At 37.4% G+C, this 24312-nt stretch overlaps 1 protein-coding gene across 3 annotated transcripts in view; it reads right to left on the reverse strand.

The window, feature by feature from the left end:
* MAZ (MYC associated zinc finger protein) overlaps positions 1-24312 on the reverse strand; it is a 520299-nt gene that overhangs the window by 45591 nt on the left and 450396 nt on the right. For 2 of the 3 annotated variants that reach the window (XM_044086336.1, XM_044086335.1), the window contains exon 6: positions 13365-13599. The exons of the other annotated variant lie outside the window; for it this stretch is intronic. In XM_044086336.1, the coding sequence (XP_043942271.1) occupies positions 13376-13599 (224 nt within the window). In that variant the 3' untranslated portion in view covers positions 13365-13375. The remainder of the gene's footprint in view (positions 1-13364; positions 13600-24312) is intronic. 3 annotated transcript variants of the gene reach the window in all.

A 24312-nucleotide genomic window follows, 5' to 3' on the forward strand; every position in this document is an offset into this window, starting at 1 on the left:
TGCCAACATCACACTCTTTCGCCTTTTTTGTGGAATACTTATCTTTGCTTTTTGGTCGAATACTTCATTTACACACCTCACAGTGCTTTGTGTGTTTGGAATTTTCTGGCAATTATCTCTAGATGCAGATAAATTTACTGGTCTAAGATTTCAATAGCAATACCATATAGTCTAATGATATTTAACTTAATTTTTCATGATTGGCCATTTTTAGGTCATGATTTTTTGCCCTTTTTTTATATAATTCCAGTCATTATGGTGTTCATTTTACAATTCTGAAGAAGTCCATCTGTTATAAGGACAAAGCACTTAACTCTTTTTTGTGAGCAAGACCTTGTTTATTTTTTATTTATTTATTTTTTGTTTTACTAGTCGATCAGAAAATGGTCTTCAAAAATGGTTGATCCCATTTCAAAAGCTATAAAACATAAGATTTTTTGGTTGGTTTAACAATTACCTTACACAGAGGTCTTTCACAGTAGCAATACACATTTCAAAAAAACTGACCCAGGCTTTTTGACAAAAAGGTATCCCTCAAAGTTCCATTCATGTGCAGCTTCTACTCTTTATCAATGACCTCCCAAATGATCCACCCCTTATAAATTCTATCCCACATACAGATGATACTGTTATAACTAAAGCATATAAACCATCCCATCATTTAAACAACCAACTGCAACAGAATTTCATAATTCTATGGAATTGGATTACTTTAAGAAAACTATTCACTAAAACCTACTCTCCATTACACTAGTAATTACTGGTCCTCCTGGTAATGCCATTTCTTCTGGAACAAAGCAAAAGCACTCTGGTTTAACTACTGATCATGCTTTATCTTTTTAAACACATACAATGATTCAATCCAAAAAGGTTCTTAACCACTGAAAACTTTCCTACAGAATCTCAAATCTTCTCCCTCATGAAGCAAGATATGCAATCACCCTTAAAAGTATTAATCCTAAGAGTTGAATACATTTTGCCAATTATTTCTCCAAATTTATTACAAAACACTCATTCTACAAATAACCGAAAATAAGATCCAAAGATTTATTCACTTTGTGCCCATTCAGAACATCACTGCACAACAATAAAATTACCACGTCTCCCAATTTATTTCAAGAGCTAGTTTTCTTCCAAACATATTTATCTATACATTAATTTGTGAACATGACATTACTGTTCTCCATTTAGGAATAAAATACAATTTAAGTATACTCTTTGAGATCAAGCAGCTAATTTTCTTCCCAACCCCCCCCCCCCCCCCACCCATCTAAGGTTTGGAGTAAAACATTCTCAAAAACAGCCTCAGCTAACTGGAATACATTACCTTTAGAAATCAAAGAAATAAGCAAAAGTTCTCACTTCAGGAATACCATAAAACCCACCTAGGAAAAGAACATGAATTCTCATGTTTCCTAGAAAATGACTATCCAACCTGTATTACAGCTAGCTATTCTCAGCTCTCTTCCTGATACCACCAGAAAGGATTATGTAAATACATGCAACCTTCTATAAATAAAACTGTCCATAAACTTTGCATAAACACTATTCTCAAACATTATAAAACTGCTGTTCTGTGCTTCATTTCCAGCAAACTGGACTTTGCTATTATTCATCGCTGAGATGACAGATGACTATTATCATTCCATATGGAAATTGTTTTCTCTGTGCCTGTGCACTTCATTTTTATATCTGCTACAACTGCAATCATTCTGCAATTGATTTTTGCCTAATTTTTAACTAACATTTATGTCTCACAGTTATTGCAATTTTATAAGAAATATTTGTTTTGGCTGTTACTTTTCAAACATTTTGTAATTACATATGAAATGGTTGTTTTGGTCTGTGATTTATGGCTCAGGTTATGACTAAAAAGGGTCTGTGGACCAGCTGAGCCACCTGCTTAACAAAACTAGTAAGTAAGTAAATAATGAAAGAAAGAAAATGTAAAGCTGCGCCTTGTATGCAAACATGGGGAAATGCAAGGCCTTTCACTAAACAATGTATAGTGCACTGTTCTAGGAAAAATGGCTACTAAATATATTAAAATGTGGACTCCACCCTGTATACCGTATGACTTGCAAATCCTCTCCACAAAATATAAACAGATTAAACAATACAAAGGCTCTTACCCACTCAAAACTGAGATGCCACATCACAAAGGTCTTAATGGGGCAATAAGAATGCCTAAAGGAACCAGCTTGCTGGCACAATTCCACAGTATATGTATTGATATTGACTGGAAACTCAACATTAATCAAGAAACTGGACAGCCAACAGGAGGGAGAAGGTAACTACAGAATAACTGAATGGCCAACTTGTCAACTCTCTTCCGGGGGGAGGGGGTGATGTCACTTTAAACCCCAGTACCACAGCCAGGACGCCCTCTCGGACAGATTGAATGGCACATTCCTTATGACTGTGTTCGGAGAGATACTACTGAGGAAAAGAAAGACAGACAGAGCAACATGGTGCAACATGCACAGTCATCCTAGGAAACAGAGTTTTTCGCTCCTTCTGAGTTTTGGCTCAAAGTGAAAAAAACTTCCCTGTCCACAATTTAAACACCCTGCACCCTCCGCTCTTACCTTCTTGATCTAAAGAGGGAGGATCTTAATTGCTGAGAAGGATACAGCAGGTTCTTGCAGGTTTCCTTGAGTAGGAATGAATAGGCCAATAAAGGAAGAAGACAAGAGAAGGAAGTTTGCAATGTGATAAACAAATACACAAACAGAAGGATAAAAACTTGACTCCTGTGAAAAAATTACATGCTGCATTTCAGGTGGCAGGTGTAGATTAAAGCTATCTATAAAAAAAACAAAACACAGATTTCTGAAATAAAGATAACACGCACTCAGCCAGGAACTCGTGTTAAGATGCCACTACATCTGCAGTGCATTAAAACTACATATAAAAATAAACTTTATTATAATAGCTGTAAAGTTAAAAGTCTGGATCTGAAGTCCCTACCTCAATATATGCACAATGTGAACATTAGCAAGTCACACGTTATTTCTGCTCAAGAGCCACTAGTGAAAAGGGGACCACTAGCCTAATCAAACTTTCCTGAGAAGAAAAATGAATTCTTAACCTGAACTACCTTGACAAAAGGCTGATTAAAACTAATAACTCAAAGATGGTTCACTGGACTTAACTAGAATTCTCTAAAAGCTGAAACAGACCTCCTTCAGCAACCATAACCTCCCCATACCTTATAGACCCCCTTCCTTAGTTTTACAACATAGGTCTTTATACTCCCCCTGAAAGAAATTCTAACTTATAGTCCTCTTTGTAATTGCATTCTAAGCAGCCTAGTCAACTTAAACAAATGCAGAGCGCCTGGGCTATTTTGCTGACTGTTTCTTGCATGCTTTGGCCATCATGGGTTGGCCCTGATCCTTTTGCCCTCACTGCACTCATGCTCATACCACTTCTCTATCCAACCTCCAATTCTCACCCACCCCACCTTCTCTACATTTAATGATCACTTAATTCACCTAATAAGCTTTTAAACTCCGATCAAACAACTTTCCCCCTTTTTCTACACATCTGCCTATCTGCTCCAATCCCATCCAGACCTCATTAATTCCCTTTCTCCACCACACCCCTACTCCCTCCTCCTATTTACTTAACTTACTACATCCTTCTATTATCCATCACCTTCCGTGTTCTCTCTCAATTTTCACATATCTTTTCCCAGTCCTCTCCTGCTCACAGCTTTCTGGCCCTATTATCCCCTACACCTTTTACTCATACCATAATGTACTTCATGCACCTACATATTCTTTCACTTCTTATACTTTTATACTCTCATATCTTTTCACCATCCCCTCATTCAACATTACTTAACCAGAATCAGGCTCAGAGACTATAAATTACAAATGAACCCAGCAACATCACAATATTTCACCATATTTAACACATCTCCAACTCGCCTACTAAAATGTAATTACACTTGCCAGAACCCTGAACTCGCCAAAATATTCCTAATACTTAAAACTAAACCAAATGGCTTTATTCCAACCTCTATCTCACCCACACTTGATAGCTTGTGTGACATTCAAACCTAAGCCCTCTGCAATCAGCTTATACCCCATACCACAACCCACCCTAGAAAGGCCCTCTAAGCTACAGTTGTTAAATATAAAGCCAAGGAGCAATTAAACAAAATTCCCCAATGTAAAAAAAAAAAAAAAAACAGATAACCAGAATCCAAAAAAGCGTTTAATAATCCCTCTGATGTCTCGGCTTGTGTGCCTTTACAGGAGAACACATAATATCCATTGCACTCCATATTTATATTATACACGTTAATCTAATTAAGCAATGATCCAATTAATTAATCAATCACATATTTAATACAAAAATTTAAAGTAAAACTCTCCAATTAAAATCTACATTCATTCCTTGTGGTGCCAAAGTATCAAATTTTAAAATATAAACAGCTTCCTTATATAAAAAAATGTAATATTCTTATACAAATAATTATCAGATACTTTTTTCTAAAATTGTCCCTAATAAACCCCCTGACTCTGATGTGCATAGTAAAAATGTACTGCTACTGAACTAGACATCTTAACATTTTCAATGTCCCTAATGTGTTCCAATAATCTACCTTTGAAAGGACTTTTCATTTCCCCAATGTAAAACTTGTTACAGGGACATTTAAGCACATATATAATGCCCTCTGTATCACATCTAAAACATCCTTTAGTATCAAAATTCCTCCCATTTATACTATCAAAGCCTGTAACTATGTGTCTACACACTTTTCATTTACCACAAACCTCAGTTCCCTGTTTCTGTGGTATAGTATAAAGTTTAGACTCTATTTTAACTATCCTCCCTTTGACTAAATTTTTTTTTATATTCCTACCCACTTTATATGAAATTTTTTAATTTTCTGGTAACCAATTCTTTGTTTCCTTAGATTTTTTTAAGTAGTTCCAGAAATCTTTAACCATTTCTACCACCTTATCACTGAAAACACTATATACCGTCACAAAATAAACGTCTGAATTATTTCTTTCCATGTTACTACTAAAATTTCTCACCTCCCTATTTCATTTATAAACCTATGCATTAGCTACATATATTTTATGATAAGCTTTATCTATTACTTGTTGGCTGTACCCTCAAGAATAGAACATCGTATGCATTTTTTGTACCTCTTCTTGTAATTCTTGTGGATCATTACATAACCTCTGTAACCTAATAAACTCCCCTAATGGGAAAGCGTCTATGGTATGAGGGGGATGACAACTACTGGCTTTGAGATATTTGACTTGGCCCTCAAATTTTCTATGTATCCTTGTATGTAAATATAATTTAGAGATGTCTAACTCCACATCTAAAAAACAAAACTTTTTTCCAGTTTGTATACCTTCAAATGAAATCTATCCATCTGTAAATTTGAAATAAAATCTTCTACTTTTGTTTCCCCTCCTTCACACAAAAAAATCAGATCTATAAACCTACTATAGCTTTTAATATGCTGATGGAAGAATGAAGTTTTACTGATGTACTCCTGTTCAAACAAACCCATACTTAGGTTTGCATATGAGGAGGCAAAAGCCGCCCCCATAGCTGTTCCTTGTATCTGCCTATATAGCTCACCTTTAAATTCAAAACAATTATTAGTGAGCCCAAAATGCAATAATTCTACGATATACTCTGGTGCTGGATCTTCCCCCAAGAAAAACCTTACTGCCTCCAAACCAAAAGCATGTTAAAATTTTGTATACAGGCTTTTAACATCAAGGGTGATCAGATACATTTGTTCATTCCAGCTTATTATTTTGTATTTTTTGCAAAAAGTTTGACACATCCTTAACATAAGCTGGTAACAATAACACCTTAGGCAACAATAGTTCATGTAAATGGCACCCTATATTATGTAGAAAATAATTACTTCCAGAAACAATAAGGGGACCTGGAGAGTTATTCAAATTTTTATGAATTTTGGGTACACAATAGAAATATGCCACATTGGCATTCCTGTTAATAAACTTTTTCTTGACTTCATTAGTCAACTACCCTAGTCTCACTCCTTTATATAACAATTGCTCATATTCAGAGATAGCCAACTCATCCATATCACCATAAACTTTTTCATATACTGTTCTGTCATTTAAATGGTTATAACACATTTCCAAATACTGTGAAATATGTAGTCATTCTGCAGGCTTAAAAATCAAATCTGCATTTCTTCCTAATGCCTGCAGTGCTAACCAATCATTTTTAGTCAGATTGTATGTTACATTCCCAAACTTTTTAAATTTCAAAAACTCTTGTTCAACAGAATAATTAAGCATATTCTGAAAGTGTGTGACATCTATACAATTAAATACTGTTATGAATTCACTTTTCACCTCTATTTTACTAGTGTCAAATAAGTAATATGCATTTACAGCATCTTCTGAAACATAGGAAAAGAAACTATCATCACTACAAGTAGTAACATCTTCATCAAAGCTAATAACCAAATGCGGATCAGTAAAATTCTGTCTAAACATACACTTCAATTGTAGTTTTCTTACTAGTTTAAATACATCACATTTAAGATCATGCAATCTAGACATCACCGTAGGGATGAATTTTAAACCACACTCTAGTACAGCTTGTTCATAAACATTTAAATTATAACCGGATAGGTTAACCACATAAGAGTCCAAATTACCATTTACCCCTTTTATTCCTTCCTTGCCACTGCTGGGAATATTGTTGGGGATGTGATTGTTGCTGTTGATTAAACTGTCCTTCTCGTTGCCGCTTCTTTCCCTGCTGAAATTATTTATTACCCCTTGGTTCCGAAAAGTATTCTGATGTTGCATAATGTGGTGCGGCAAGGGCGGATATTCATTATTTTCTGCCTGATATCTTCTCCAGATGAAACTGTATCAAAAGATGGTCGCAAGCTAAAAGAACGTTGTTCTTCCCCTATAGTTCCTTCCTTAAATGTCGCATGATGTTTTCCCTTCTTCCTATTGGTCTTAGATACAAAGGCCATTCCACTGTCATAGTCCTTTGTATCTGTCATCAGTTTATTTCTCTTCCGCGCCATAATATCTTGCTCATATCCTTTCAATTTACCATTTATATCTTTCAAGGTGTTATCCAGAAACTTTGGACATGATATTACTGCATGTAGCATTTATATCTTTCTGTAAATTGTTTTGCTTTAACCCGTCTCTTTCGATAAGTATAGCAACCCATTCTGATGTACACTTATGGGCTGCTTGTATCCAGCGTTTATGAAAACCCAAGTCAGTTTCATCATCTAGGTCAAAAGGTGTAGCTGGGTCTTTGAAAACTCTAAGACCCTTGGGGGGGGGGGGGTAATCTCTAGTTCTAGATATCTGGACAAACTTTGAGCATTTAGGAACACAGATGTCTCTTTATAAAATAACTTTTCTAGAGTCACACAGTACCTTGATTTCCGAACTCATGGGCATATGCTGTTTCCGTTCAATGGATGAGAACGGATTAGAAAGTCTACAATTTCGATCTACTTCCCATTTATTCCACAATGGTAAATTCGAGATTTGTAGCTGTATATTACCAACGGATTCCATAGCAGCCTCCACATGTACTACAGTCGAAGAATGAAGCATCCCTTCATTCTTTTATATAAGGAAGCTATTCATATTTTAAAATTTGATACTTTGGCACCACAAGGAATGAATGTAGATTTTAATTGGAGGGTTTTACTTTAAATTTTTGTATTAAATATGTGATTGATTAATTAGACCATTGCTTAATTAGATTGTGTATATTATAAATATGGAGTGCAATGGATATTATGTATTCTTCTGTGAAGGCACACAAGCCAAGACGTCAGAGGATTATTAAACGCTTTTTTGGGTGCTGGTTTTGTGTTTTTTTTTTTACTTCAGTTTGGACTTGCATTGTGGTCCAGCGAAAATTCCCCAATGTGCCGGGATGGTCCTTCACTCTCTAGACATCACGGCTATAACAGAAACATGGCTACAACAATAAACGACAGATGAAGAAATACTACTACCTGTTTACAATACAAGTACATTAGACAGAAAAAAAAAATAAAGTGGGCAAATTATTCTTATTGTACATAAACACCTTAAAACTCTCTCTCTCACCTCCCACCTATAGCCCTCTGTCTACCAAAACTGCCGAGGTTCTTGTCACCACTAAGGCTGAATGACCCCAAGACCTTATGTATAACGGTAGTCTATATTCCCCAAGGAAATTACCCAGACACTGCAAAAGAGCTATTTTCTTGGGCCTCTGTAAAAATCATACAAGAAACTGTAGTTCTTTACGACTTTAACATAGACCGGCAAGCCTTAAAAAGCAACTTTCCCTACAAGACAATCAATCTCTTCAGTTTCAATCAACTCATATGCACTCCAACTAGATACAATAAAACCAGCAACAAAAACTTTACTATTAACTGGATACTCACCAATTCTATCTTTAGGACCCTTCCCTGACACTCTAATTGACCATCTCCCCACTTACATCACAATATAGCAAAACTACTCCCTCTATCAACACAACTATAACCATATATGTAACCTCAGTTCTTTCCAGAAAGAACTGGAATATCCTAAGGACCATCCCTCTAAATGATGCAGTACTATGCTTCAAAGAATCATTCCTAAAAATCCTAAACACTCAAGACTTACATCAGACAAACACAGTAAAAACAAATCCTGCACCCTGGCTAATCAAAGAAATTAAGCATGTTATGTAGCTAAACGATAAAGCATGCAAATATGGATAACGACCTAAACTCTGTGTAATCCTCACTACAAACACCTCAGAAACTTAGCAAAATCATTGAGCAAATCAAACAAGAAAGTTAATTTTACTGTCAGCACAACAGCCAATCCAATCCCAAATTACTTTGGTCTTCCATTAATAAACAAATTCACCCTGGGCAATCCAGTCAACTTCACCCCTCAACAATCACAATTACATTAGTGGCTCCCGGTTCAACTGCCACTTCATTCAAACTTTCACCTCCATCCTAAACACCCTCTAGTAATTATCCACTTCTATCAGATCCACTGAAGTCTCCAATCTGTCCTTAAACTTTCTCACTTAAAACAGTTCCCACATTCACTATCAGAAATCATCTTCTCAACCTAAAAACAACCACTTTTGCCCTAGATAACCTTCCATCCAAATACACTGCAGCCAATGTCCTGGCTTACCTTACTTCAGTTTTAATGAACCATTCTACTGCAGAAAGCTTCGTCTCTTGCATCTGGGAAAATAGTATATCCTACCACTTAAAGGTGCCCCCTCTACCAATATCTCAAATTACAGATATATAGCCATCCTAATCCCAATTTCCAAAGTCCTGGAGAAATGTATTCAATTCCAGATGCTTAATTATATCACTACAAACAACTAACTACCACCCACATAGTAAAGGCATCTGCCCACGTCATAGCAGTTCCAGATGCTTAATTATATCGCTACAAACAACTTACTACCACCCACATAGTAAGGCTTCTGCCCATGTTACAGCACCACTGCAGCTCTTATAAGCTTCACCACCACTATCAGTGACAGCGAGTGGGTTTGGCATAATGGTTTAAGTCTTTACCTTTCAGGTACAAGATTTAGTTCTGACCTCTGGTTATTGGCTAGGCTTCTAACAATCTACAGACTGACAGCCTAGTAATTTACCTATGAACTTAAAACAGTGAAGGGTAACTTAGTGTCACCACTACTCCAACATCTGTCGAAAGCAACTGACATTATTACCCCCCCCCCCCCCAAAAAAAAAAAACTACAAAAAAAACTCACATCCATGATTAAACAGCTCACTACTCGTCTGGCTTAAACAGCTACTTCAGATAAAGGCTATAGGCAGTAAAATGGCAAAACTGCTCCTCCTTTCTTTCTGTACACACAAGTGTATCCAAGGGGGTCCAACCTTGATCCTTTACTGTTTGATGTGCGGAGTAATGATCTCCATATAGCAAGGAGACAGGCAACCATACTTCAGTATACTGATGACTCCACACTTACTTGCACTGCCACAAACTTAACAGAACAACAACTGATAACCACAGATTCCCTCTCATCCACTGAGTCATGGATCATCAGTTCACAACACCTACTAAGCCCCAATACAATTAAAACGTTTCATCTTTAAGCAATACTCAAACCAAAAAACACAATTCGCCATTAATCCTACAGATCATGTCAAAATTGAGATTGCAAAAGATACAAAATTTGCCCTCCACATAAAGCATGAGAAGGCCAAAACCTGAAGAAAACAAAACAAAACAAAAAACTATGAACCTCCAACCACATCAAACCTTACCTGACAGATCATCCCAGGAAAGCTACTGCCTCAGCCCTGCTGCTTCCAACTCTCCTATACATTGCCCTAGTATTTGTTAACTTGTAAGTCACACAACTAAACATGCTAGAAACATACTACAAATGGCTCCCTACTGAAATGTCAGAACTTGAAATGCTACATGCCAACAAACAGAAAAAAAGACTGAAAATTCAGGAAAAAGGCAAATTATCAAATGTTAATCTTCTATTTTAAATTTCTTTTTTCCAGGGTGGCAAGTCCCCCTCCACACCATGTGGGGGACAACCCCACCCCACAAACTTCTAAATATCAACTCGAGACTGCCATACCTCTGAGAAAAGGGAATATTCTGTGAAAAGGTAAATCTCGGACTTAGTACATGTTAAGTCTGTATTTTCAGCAATTCTGTCTCCATGTTACAGGACTCGCTCAAGCATGTCCTGATATTTCAAACAGTTACCTGCTACAAGAATGGAGCTAAATAAGTAGCAAACATGCCCTACAGATCTGCCCCGAAATACCTAAACTGGAGAGAACTGCCCCACTGCCTAACATTATCACAACTACTCATAGAACTTACTTTAATGTACCATCCAGAAAAATGTCCTTCACTCAGTACTATCGCTCATTCTCTATCCTTAGAACATAACATGCAGTTCTACAGACACACTACTATTATTACCATGCAAGTCCAACAACACTGCAAGTCTCTTCTCATGTCACAAAGGTACGGAACTCTATTTTCCACAATGTGAAATAAACAACTATAAATCCTTAAACGTCACATGAAACAACACCTCAAAGACTCATGGTTGTGTTCATGCTTCACTTTAGCTAAACAGTCTGTACACAAACATGTAAAATATCCTTACACCCACTTAACACCATCTCTATTACTATTACTTGTGACCTGGACATACACCTATGTTCGCTAACATCTCTCTCTTTCCATTTCACTTTCAATATGCCTGTCACTCTTTCTCCATTGTCTACTCACCATTTATTTAACTCAGACTGATAAACTACTGTACATGTGTCTTGTGTGCTATGGTAGAGTATCTGTAAAAACAGTCCATTTTGTGTATAAAACATTTCTTGGGTTTTTGGCATCTTTGCTAATATTGTATTTGCTAACAGTGTCTGTAAAATCAGTACGCTTTGTATAATGCATTTACTGGATTGTTACTTTCTTTGTTACTGCTGTACTTATATATGTGGATTTGTAAAAGTGCAGCTTTTCTTCCAGGATGTCTGCTGAAAAGGGGTTTCCACCCAGTTAGACATTCTTGGTAGGCAAAAGCAAATAAATAGCCAATGTACATAAAAGGGTAAAAACAATCACTGTCTTAAGTGGGGAAGCAGACAGTACAGAATAAGGCAGCCTTGGTAGGTATGTGGTTAAAAAGGAATACATTCATTTGATTAAAAACGCAAAATATTGAAAATTGGCTTTTTTCCCTTACCCCACTGTTGTGTGATCCCAATGCTGGTATACACAATTAGCAGGGGATATGGAGGCACAGTTCCTCACATGGGAGTGCAGAAGGGCTTGCCCTCAGCATTAAATAGGTTTTTAATATTTTGTGTTTTCAATCAAATGACTATATTCCAGTAAAAAAAAAAAACAGCACTGACAACAAAAATGAAGCATTCTTAACAGACTACCTTGATGAAAGGCCAATCAGTCCAGGGTCACATCTTAATTAGGTGCTGAACAAAAATTAAATAAATACATGAAAGAGAAAGCAAAGCCCTGTAACTATCTAACAGGGCATCAATAAAAAAAAAAATCAATAAAAAATGTTATCTTAATGCACTGAGTCAATATCCACGACAAACCGTTCAGGAAACTGTGCTGTGATCTGGTTAGAATACTGGTCTCTGAGATTCTCCCCCTTTCAAGTTGTAAAGCAATCAGAATATACATATATACAAGTCTTGATTTGATTGGGTTGCCATGGGAATGCAAACCTTGTAAAGTGTATAAGAAAAGGTCAAGAGCTTACCCAGACACAAAAGTACACATCTGCCAAGTAACAGCACAATATGATTTTCAAATTCCCAAAGGCCATACAGGACATTAAAAAATCAGATAATGTCAGTTTTAAATTTTATTTCAGAAGCTAAAAAAAACAAAACAAAAACACAAAGGTGATTTGAAATGGCCACAGACTGAATGCACACTGAATTGTGTGTGATGTATGAAGTGAACTGTGAAGGCACACTGAATAGACAGTGTAGAAATAAAAAGGAGTAATATCTGGAGACAGGCTGAGCAGTGAAATAGTCTTTCAACCCCCTTGACTCCTGTTGCCTCCAAATATGTCAGCACAGGAGGTACCTGCAGAACCAGTGGACTTCTGTACCAGGATGGCTCCATCATGTTGTACGCTGAGAAGCTTTTTGTTTTTTTTGCTACAGTCATTAATTTTTCTAAAACCAAAAATGGACTGCACCAAACTATTACATCTACTACAAAAAACTAGGAAAAAATGAAAAAAAGAAAAACAACATTTCAGGAGTATACTACTTGGGGTTACCATCTCTTCCACATGCCAGAAGAAGGAAATTTCTTATCAAAGTGGAAAGTTGTTCAAACAACAATCCATATGCTTATCAATATAAATGCCAAGTTTTCAATGCATAGCATTACGCAGTTATAGCACGCGCCACGGAGCTTACAGTGCTATATTACTTGTTATTGCTGTTTATAGTATGTCATAATAAGGTACTTCAATTGTAATACCGTTTTCTCTGAAATTTAGAGAAAAGTTGGAAAGAACTTTCTCAAGTATCAAAACATATGTGCCCCCTGTTCAAACAGGACACAAACGTCCAAGCCACAGCAGTGCTGCAAATAAGATGGAGAGGTGGTAACCCCAATTATACAATAAAAACAAACTACAAAAAGAAAATCAGCATCACAGCATCTCAGGGCTGACATACTTTCTAGGATAAATAATATTCAGCAGGACACATTGTGAAAAAATGCTTTACCTACAAAGTTACAAGTTAAAACAAACAAATGAAAAGTCTGCCTTGCCTGGTTTCATTTCACCGCAGCGGTTCAGCCTCAGAGGTCGCGCTGGAGAGTAAGCCGGGGGTTGAGGCCTCTCTGCCACCCATCCCGCCAGTGTGTGTCTGCATGTGCCCATTCAGCTGCGTCGGGGTCTTACAGTGCACGCCACAGAGCTTGCAAATGAAGCGGTCTTGTCGCGGCGCCGCGAGCCCATGGTGCTTTAGAGCGTGGACTCTGAGGTAGGCCGCTGTGGTGAAACCTGCGTGGAAAGCCAAACAAGCATGCTTAAACCCCAATGAAAAAAAATTGACTCAATAACGTGGTTTAACCCATCCCTCAAAAAATCTTACTGACACAATAAGGCACAACAGGTGACACATTTCTATGTTGCTTCAGAGCACACCTTGTGCATCACCTATGAGGTACACGGTAAGGTACCACTGATGCTGGTTAAAGGACACTCAGCTGAAATTTATTAACATGCAAGTTAATCGTGTGTGAGGGACAATTGTCTCTAGTACGTACATCATAATACTGTGCTCATTAACTGCTTAAATCACTGCTAGAAATGCATTGTGCACTTGCAAACTTGGCCTTAGAATCAGGCTTAACTCCGGAGGTTGGATACACTCCAGTGACTGCTGCAGACTGCAACAAGTTGTGTTTCTTTTGCCAGTGACCCATTGTGTACTCCCAATAGAAAACAGGAACAAAGAAAAAGGTAAAAAGAAACGGGTACTAATTAACATGGAAAATTGCTGAATGTGTAGCTAAAAAGCTACAGTATGTGATTTATTTATGCTCCTCAGCTGCCTCTGTTATGCAGGTCACTTTACACAAAGGAGTAATGACAAGCCTCTGAAAGCAAGCAACAGGATGTCTCACTAATATACAAGTCCTGGAGTGCCTTAATGTGATAACTATTTCAAATAGATCAACATACTTACTTCAGTTTAAATTAAGCAGTTAAGGTTACATATGCCAGACATGAATTGCTGTACTGGAAACGTACAATAATATGGTTGCTTTTGACCCACCACATATTCTATACAGCTTCTTGATCCATCATGCATTTCTATCTATTCAAATCTATCATACATTTCATAAACAGCTTTACTAGTAACACAAAGACTAGAACGGAAAACACGCAGGTCCAGAATGCAAAGGAAAGCACACAGAACACAGGCAAACAAAAAGCTGAGAGCAATGACTTGACAGAGGCAAAAGACAAGAGCAGGTTAAAACTTAAGGAAAAAGCCTCTTGAGCCATTCCAACAAGTAAGCATGGGATATGATCCTCCTAAATGACTGAGAAAGAAAGAAACACTATAAAAAATGAGAACTGCCACACAAAGCCAAATAAATGGGAAAATGTTTGTCAAGGGCAAACAGGCCAGAAAGTGATTTTGCTCATGACATGCAATAGGGATGCTATACAAAAAAAGTGCAAAAAACGTAAAGGGAATTATCAAGGAAAAATGTTCTAAAACATGCCATTGTATAATCATGATACACATGCTCAACCTTTTATCGAACAATTCCAAAATATACAGTTCTGAAACTAATGGAATGAATGGGATTGAAAATTAGTTTCTAACAGGAAGAGTTCTGTGAAGTGCCTCACCTTCCCATATCCCACCACGTAGATGGTATTTGCTCACTGCATCCCCCCAAATTATCCTTCCTCCAGATCATTGCAAACTGGAGATAACATTAATTCCCCTCCCCCTTGTATTCAACCATGTGCTCTCAGAATTATATTCACAACTCTGAAACTAAAGTAAGAGGAAGTTTCTTTAAATCTGACGCAAAAACAGATCTCATAAATAATAACCCAGAAAATCGGACTGAATAACTGGTGGTGAAGTAAAACACTGATCTCAACAGACAGTCTTCAACATAAGCTATTTCAAGTTAAACAATAAAAATAAATAAATACACACACACACACACACACAAGGGACCATCACCAAGGAGGGCGGCATTTCCAAGCTTTCCCAGTAAGCTATTTTCCTGCAAGCAGAAGCTCTATTTAGTGACTCTAAGGTGCATCTCATTTTCCCCTTTGTTCTTAACCGAGACTTTTGACTCTTTAAGGAATGGCAGAAATATGGCCTAAGTTGAGAGACTTGGGATATTAGAAATAAAAAAAAAAGTCTACAGCATCATTTTGAAATATTCAGAAGCACACAGTCTAGTGGGTTGTCTTTTTTGTTTTCTTTCTTTTTAACCCTTGCTTTGACATTTTTTTAATTAAATGAACCCTAAATGGTTTTCCATCTACTTTCTTAAGATGTTTCTTTTCTGATTATTGTTCTTTCTTCTATTTGTACTGTTCTTTTAAAAGCCCAATTTCTCTCTACAGACAACGAAGCCCAAATAACTGTCATTAGAGATTCCTGTGCTAAAAAGTGGCAGAATGTTGTTTTAGTAGAAAAAATCCCCCCTCACAGCTCTAGAGTTTGAGGTTAAATCCTGAATTCTGGTCACGGTATGGAGCTCTGCATTTTCTCCCTTTGTCTGAAGGATTTCCTCCAGGTACCGTGGCTTCCTCCTATCTGCCCAAACCATGCTGGCTAGCTAGCTACACTAAGCTATTACATTACATTAGTATGTTAGCAAAAGGCAATAAGCCTAGCTAGTTTGCCCTGTAAGTGCCTTAACATTTTACTGCCGGCTTATGCTTTTTTCACCTGTCACATTCTTTCCTGAATGCCTCTGTGGAGCTCCTCTCCGCCCTCTAGTCAAGCATTCCATTCCACATAATTGCAACCCTCTGAGAAAAAGTACTTCTGGAGATTTAGGGAGGTCTAAATCGCTGTAATCTGCTGCCTGTGCCCCTTTCTCAATGCTCAGACCAGCTCCTTCACATCTCCATGACATGATCATGTACACCAATAGCATGTCCCCTCACCTTCTGCATTTTAAGTGAGAACAGTTGTAGCTCCTCCAGCATCTGGTAATATGCCTTTCCCTCCAATCCATGCATTATTCTGGCAGCTATCCACTGAACTCCTTCCAGAAGCCTGATTTTTTTTTCTTGTATGGCTTTCAGAACTGCAGCACTACTCAAGGCATGGTCTAATGAAAGCTGTGTAAAATGGAAGAATTAGCTGTTTCTTACTAGAACGGATCCTGTGAGGAACTACCCCAGCATTCGGTCTTCTGCTACTGCCACTCCCCTCTCACTCTGTCCCAGTGGTCTGATACAAGGGTGATCAACATCCGCAGATCCTTTTCCTGCTCAGTTTACATAATTTTAACTCTCATATGAAACATCAGCTAAGAGTGGACGTGGTCCAAGCACAGTACTTTGCACTGAACCTCAGCTGTCACTCTACTGCCTACATAGTCAGCCTTTCCAAATTCTTCACTTAATCCCCCCTCCTCCCCCGCTGTACCTACCTTTGTGTCATCAGCAAAGAGTTTAACACTATTAGCTATTCTCTCAGACATGTCTCAAACACAGTAAAGAACAGTGGACCCAGGACAGACCACTAGACACTAACTCCTAACATTGTCCTTTTCACTTCACCCATCTGTGTCCTACCATTCATGTAGCAATCCAGCTGCTCAGTCATGGTCCTACCACAATCTCTCCAGTTTTTGTATGATCCTCCTGCATAAGACACAGTCCAAGGCCTTGATGAAATCCAGACAGATTCTGTCCATCAGTACCACTATTGGGGTCTACCAATACACCAGACATAAAACTGAATCAGGTTTGACACAACTGCTCCTGCCAGCGAGCCTATGTTAGTTACTATCATGGAGAGGGCACAGCCATACAGAAATGCTAAGAGCTTTCCCATCAGGATTCGCTGCATGAGTTTCCCTACCACTGTTGTTAACCTAACAGAGATCTGTAGACCCCCAGATGTTTTTTGCTCTTCCCTTGCATAAGGTCACCACATATATTGCCCTTTAGTCCTCTGGCACCTGATGAACAAATTTATCAAGGGGTTATCCAACAAACTGACCATATTTCTGAGGACTCTGGGAGGCAACCTATCTGGTTCCTGTGCTTTACTTCCCTAACAGCATCCAATTCTGCCTGAACCTCTGTCCCAACCATACTCAAGCTGTACAAGGTGTTACAATTTTATCAATTTGCCCTCCAATTCCTACACGAAACAGGAAGGTACTCCTATCTAACCAAACTTCCACATCATGAGCAGCCCCCTGTTAACACTGGTTTCCTGGCATTATCAACATGATGCAGAAGCGTGTTTCTTGCTTTAGAGCAAATCCAAGTATACAAGTGACAACTCAAATCACTGCCTTGCATTGATTTTTTTCCTTATATCCTGCATATCAATAATGGGTCCCTGTTGGACTACCTGTGATAATATGAGGTACTGCTAACTATGCAAGAAGAAGTAGGGCAGTGGATGTGTAATATATGACAGCACAGAATTTTGTAAAGAATTATGTGTCACTTGTATAACCTGTAATTCTGCTTCTTTTAAAAAATCCCTAAAATTACATTTAATGTCTAACTGGTGATGCTCCTGTACCCCACTGAAAAATCCCAACACCTAACTTCCCACTATGGAACCTGTTTATATTCTCTAATCTCTCCCACACTTCTCTCTGTACCTTCTCACCCCTCCTCTCTCCAGCTTTTCATTCCGATAAGAGTCGGCTCACCGGCTTCACCCTGTAATTTACGCCTCTCTACTTTGAATCCTACTCACTCACATGTAGATACTATTGTCTTTCTCTACTCATATATACTGCTAAGTGACTTTCTTCTTCTACTCTGACTTTCATACTTCTGTTTCCATTTATGCTGTCACTTAAAAACAAACAAAAAAAAAATAAAAAATTATGTATTTTCTATGTATTATTGGAATGTCAACTCTGCTAATTGTCTTATCCTTTCTACTGTTTGCACATTTTTATATATCAACAATTGTTCTAACTAATTGTATATAATACTACATCTGTTTTATTCATGCATCTACAATGTTTTATTTTGTTAATTGTATGTAATAATGTGTAGCTTTTCTCCCCGGGCCTCCACTGAAAATGGGCTCCTCCAGGCCTAGTAGACTTTCCTGGTAAACAAATGCAATAAATAAATAAATAAATAGCTGATTTGTACAGATGCTTGCATTAAAAATGTACTAACAGTGTGCCCTGCAGGACAGAAAAAGAAATATATATGTATTATTGCAACTTTCAAATGTATACATTTTAACAGAGGACACTGGAACAGAAGAAGTCAATCTTAAACTCTGAAAATAGTAAGAAATTAAAGTAGTGGCCTAGGCCATAAAGATGTTATCTCACAGTTTTGAATGAAGCCACAGATGGAATGCCTATAAGAAGTGTGGTTTATTAGCTCCTACAGGAAAAGTGGAAGTGTTTTATGATTTCCAGAAGTTACATCAAATCTTAGCAAGGCTGTGTGTGTGTGTGTGTGTGTGTGTGTGTGTGTGTGTGTGTGTGTGTGTGTGTGTGTGTGTGTGTGTGTGTGTGTGTATTACTGACATGGAAGTGATGAATCCTGACAGCTTCTAGCCAAGGGGGAACCATGGGAAGCAGAAATCAGATGACCAGATGTATGTGATGTCATTCTGTAATCTAGGCTAAAAATAATGTTTAATACTAGGTGAGACTGAAGTCTCAGAGCACTCTGTTCTTGCATCCTACCAAGAAAGGACCCCTCACCTACTTCATCCTGCCTTGTAAGTGAACCAGAGAATAATAATTCTTTAGATCAGTTAGGAAAATACAGTTAAATCAGTTAAGTATTGTTTTTCTGTAACTGTGTGAACCTGCCCAATGTGTTATTTTTAATATTTATTGTGAATGAAACTCTAGTGTTTACTGTAACTAGACATTTAATATTTTCATATTCTATTATCTAATATCAAATATATTTAAACTTTTCATTGATGACATTCATTTTTATAAGACTTTCTGGATCTACAAAACATATGACATTTTTGTTTAAAACTAGTGACCCAAAGTAAAAAAGGGATTAAAAATTAAATGTTATACTCCTAGCAAAAAGTTATGGTGGCAGCCTACATAAACTGACAGAGAACAGCGGTCATGATTTAACCCTTCTCCCACATTAATAGGCAATCCGTCATTGATGCCTCCTACCCAATCACCCTGAGTTAAAATAACATTTCTCCTGAAGTGCAATGCTAATGTAGGAAAAAGCTTCTGAAATGTTTTCAAAGCACAAAATATACAGCAGCACATTCAGACTGTTTTTTTCAGCAAGCCTAAAATGGTTAACTCCTGCCATTAAAACAGATACAAACACACGAAAAACAAAATTCTTTAACTTTTTTTTTTTTTTTACAACTTCTGGGCTCTTAGAACATACAGTTAACAAGCCACTTCTTATCTCAAAGACTGTCATTTTCAATATAAATGTGTAAGTCAGTGGATGGGATGTGACCTACCTTTAAAGTTATCAGTGTTGCATCAGGACAGTTTAGATGACTGTCATAATATCTGATTAATTCCAGAAAGAAAAACTGAAAATGGTCTCTGGTAGTTCAGCACCAAAGATTAAGTCTACGAGATGTTGATGAGCTTCACTGTACAGAACTCACTTTGATTTCCTAGAGTCTCCATTTGTCTATTGTGCAATCTGAAATGAGGCAAACACCCTAACCCAGCAACAGGCCTGACTAATTTTGCCCATTATTCAATCAAAACATCTAAATAAATCTGAATAATGATATAACAAGATAACACATTTTACATCTGTTCAGCAAAACAGAGGACACCACTGTGTTACTCTAAACAACACTAACTCATGACTGCCTGGGGCACCATTCAGGTTAGGAGCACTTTTCTCCAACTGTACTTCTCTATTTTCAAGGTCCACCACATCCCTATTCAAGAGCAGTTGTGGTTGCGCTTCCATGTGGGAAAGATGGCTTCCTGCTCTGTCCCATCTGCAATTTAGGCAATCAGTCAAGAGGTCCTTTGATGTCTCTGAAGTCTGGCAGCTGAGTGAGGTCAGGGTACAGCTCAGTCAGGATTTAATTAATTACAGTAGGCAAATATGTTTTAATCCTGCCAGGAAATCAGATATGATAGGCAGTGAATGCAGGTTTACAGCTGTAATGTGTACTTGTGTGAAACATGTTGGAATAATTTCTTGTGGCTGGCCACTGTCTGTGTGAAACAGAGTTGACATAAATTACTGTGGCTATCAATTTTATTTTATTTTATTACAACTGGACATCTGAGAGGTATACTGCCATTAAACTACCTATAACTACTGAGATTGGGGGGTTGTTGGTGGCTGAAAATGATTTTGCCTGCTACAGTTTGCTCAAGTTTGAAAGTCATTATTATGATTCTGCACTAGGAATACTTATGTGAAACTAAGCTGAAACATATTTCTGGTGTCATTTTTTTTTACTTTTATCACATGAAAATGATTCAGCCTGCTGTTGTTTGCTCGAGTTTGACAACATTATTCTGGCTTGCCACTGAAACAGTTTGCTGTGGTTACTATTTGTGTGAAAAAATCTGAAATACATTTCTGTGGCCATTATTACTATTAATTCACTTTTATCACAATCTTTACCAAAGGGGTACATGGTCAACAAAGTGGCTAAAACTTCTGGGTACAGGAATGGATTGCAGATAAAAGTGACTGATTTTGCTGTTTTGCTGATGTTAAATAGCAATTAATCTGGCATTTTGTGACGTAAGCTGAAATATGTAGTTTTGGTTGCTTCGTGTGAAACAAACTTGAAAAACAATACTTTAGCTATTATAATCACATATCTGAGGTGTACCCAATCAAAGCAGCTATAATTGCTATATATGGAGGCAACCAATGTGGATAAAAATGAATGACCCTGTTGTCATGCTCAAGTTAAACAGCTATTAATCTAGCTTGGCAGCAGTAGTGTGCAGTCTGTATGGAGCTAGCTGGAATTCTTTATTACAGTCACTGTTTTTCAAATCACAAATAAGACAAACATCTGAGGTGTACACCATCAATAAAGTGCTGTAGCTGATGCTTAATGTCTTAGGGAGAAAAAGTGGCTTACCTCTGTTATTGATTGATCTGTTTAGCAGGAACAGTGCACACAATGTGCTACATTTGCTGAAATCAGTGTAAAACAAATATTTATATGGCTTATGACTATATTTGTGTATGTTTAAGTGTGGATGGAGTGCCGCAGTAAATCTAAGAGTAACATGTTAGTCAATTTATTTTATTTTTCATCAATCAATCAAAGTGCAATGCACACAACAAGTGGCTATCTGGTGGTATGAGCAGGATGCATGTGAAAACAACTAATTACCAACACAATGGTGCAGCAAGAATAACTGTCATCTCACAGCTCCTAGTTGTCTTCTTGAGTTCTTGGCTGTGGTTCCTATTATGTGGAGCCTGCATGTCCTCCCTATCTCTATGTAGCTTTTATCCTGATGCTCTACTTTCTTACCGCATCCCAAAGACGTGGCACAGGTGAACTGTCACTCCTTCAATCTGCCTGCAGATTAACTGTGCAGCGCGAGGTGTGTGTGTGTGTGTGTACGCTACTGTGATAAAAGAGGGTTGTCAGGGCCAGTGCCAAATTATGTATTTGCATGTGAAAAGTATGAGTGATTTTATCTCTAGGCACACATGATACTGGGGATTGACATACACATTTATTACTTTAGAAAGAAAAACTATATTTCAAAAATAAAGTATAAAGTGCATTACAGTCAGTGCTTCTGGGGACCTGATCACCAACTTCTAAGGTAATTTTACACAATCTTTTTATGGGGCCCCATCCTCTACTACTGCCCTGGGGCCCCACCTAGTCTAAAACTGGCCATGAACAAAGATGTACAGAGAAGATCACTATAGTTTGTGTGTGGGCTGTTATTATTAAGGTAATTACTCGTTTAACTTTTCCTCACAATCAAACCTCAGAGGTACAAAGAAGATTGCTACAGCTTGTACAGCAGCACTGTGCTTGTCTAGGTGCAACAAGTTAGAATATATTAGTGAGTCCAGTATTTTTCACTTTCCACATACATACATCAAATATAATACATGTATACAAGTATCTGTCTTTTGGGGGATAGAGGTAAGTAGGCATGCTGTGTATGTATATCTGTGTGACATGACGCAAGTTGAAATATACTATAGTGGCTATTTGTTCTTTCACTTTCATCACAGTCTGTCATCACAGGGGTACATAGAAGGTAGCTGTCTTTTGGAGGTGGAGGTGGAGGTAAAGGCGAGGCGGTAGTATGCAACATATAGATTTGACACCAATAACTTGAAATATATGACTGTTGACATTTTTTATTTTATTTTCATCTCAGCCTAAAATGGGGGGGGGGCACTATTTCCAGATATGGTTCAAGCATTAACTAGGGTCTGTTTTCTTAGTTTTGTTGATAACTTCTACTTTTTCAGCTTTGAACAATAAGCCTTAGACACACCTTATTTCTTCCTTCAAAGAAAAAAATAAAACTAGTGGCCAAATTCAGTAATGCCTATACTTCGTGTACATGATCTGTACTCAAGAACATCACTACCACATTTTTTTGTGCTTTCTAATCACTCAGAAATATTAAACTAAGAGTACATATAGTTTACAGTTTGTGGTAACCGTTATGAATCCCTCTGACATTTAAGGCTGCAAGAAAATCAGTAGGAAAAGTAAAATTAAGAGGACGATCGTGGGAGGTTTGCTTGTGTTGTCTGTTCACTCAGAACAGTGCACACGTGGTATAAGCATTAATGAATCCCAGGGTAAATTTCCTGACTCATGATTTTTGTGCAGGTCAACAATGGATCAAAAGGTTGGAAGAAAGCTTTAACCTACATCTAAGATCATCTAGAATGCTATGGTTTCTGGACGCCTGGCAGTCCCTATATCTCTGGCTTAATTCAGTTATTTATTTTACAGTAATTACAGTGCAGTACAGGCCAGTTAGGGTGTGTAAAAGCAAAGAGGAAGAAGCCAAAGCGTAAGGCAAAGTTTGAAAGAAAGAAGAAAAAGTGGAAAAAAAGGGATACACTAAATCATCCCTGTCATGTGAAATGGCAATTTTACATGTATTCCCTACCAATTTTTCCTATGAAAATAAACACATCACAGCCACACTGTGTGCAATGATGAAATCATACATACCCCAAAACTGGTTAGATAGAAGCAAAATCACATGGGAAGAATTTAAAGGAATGGCTATAACTTATTACAAGAAGCCAAAGAAAACTATCCTACTATCAGAAACATTGGAGAACGCTTATAGAAATCTTAGGTCAAAACTGATTTATGAATAAGGGACTACAACATCAGTATTATTCTATGTAAATAAGGGAAACTAAAGATATTCAGTATTGTAAAATGTTTACCCACAACAACAATGGGCAGGTGAGGGTAATACATATAAGATGAACATTCAAGGTGACATCAATGTATATAGTGTATATAGTTAGTACAAGATATATAACGTACGTTAGGTAGGCTACAATGTCTTGATGCAAGTGTTTTAATGTCAGATTTAAATATGTTGTATATTATCTCTGTGTAGTTTTCTGTATTATAGCTCAATATGACCTGCTTGATTGTTAATTCATTTTGCATATTGTTAGTTTAACACTGATGGTTCATGCTACATATACTTTAATAGGATTACTCCAACTTGATATTCCTAGTACCTGTTCTTATATTTTTTCTGTGATATTCTTTTCTTGTATTAAAATAAGACAAAATGCAATAAAAACATATTTGAAAAAAAAAGAAAGAAGAAAAAAGTAATTATCTGGATGGTGTGTGTGTGTGTGTGTGTGTGTGTGTGTGTGTGTGTAGATGTGTGCATGGAGGGGCTTTTGAAAGGAGACAATGAGGGTCTCTGGGTAGTATGGGGAGTGAATTGTGAAGAACCTAAGAAGTCTTTTGCCTAGTGCTCCGTTTCCCGAGGTCAGCCTTTTATTAGCTAGTTTTTACTACAACAAAATTTGATTCTTCTA

This window comes from Protopterus annectens, chromosome 10.part0 (assembly GCF_019279795.1).
Source record: "Protopterus annectens isolate FY-2018-M chromosome 10.part0, PAN1.0, whole genome shotgun sequence".
NCBI lineage: Eukaryota > Metazoa > Chordata > Ceratodontiformes > Protopteridae > Protopterus > Protopterus annectens.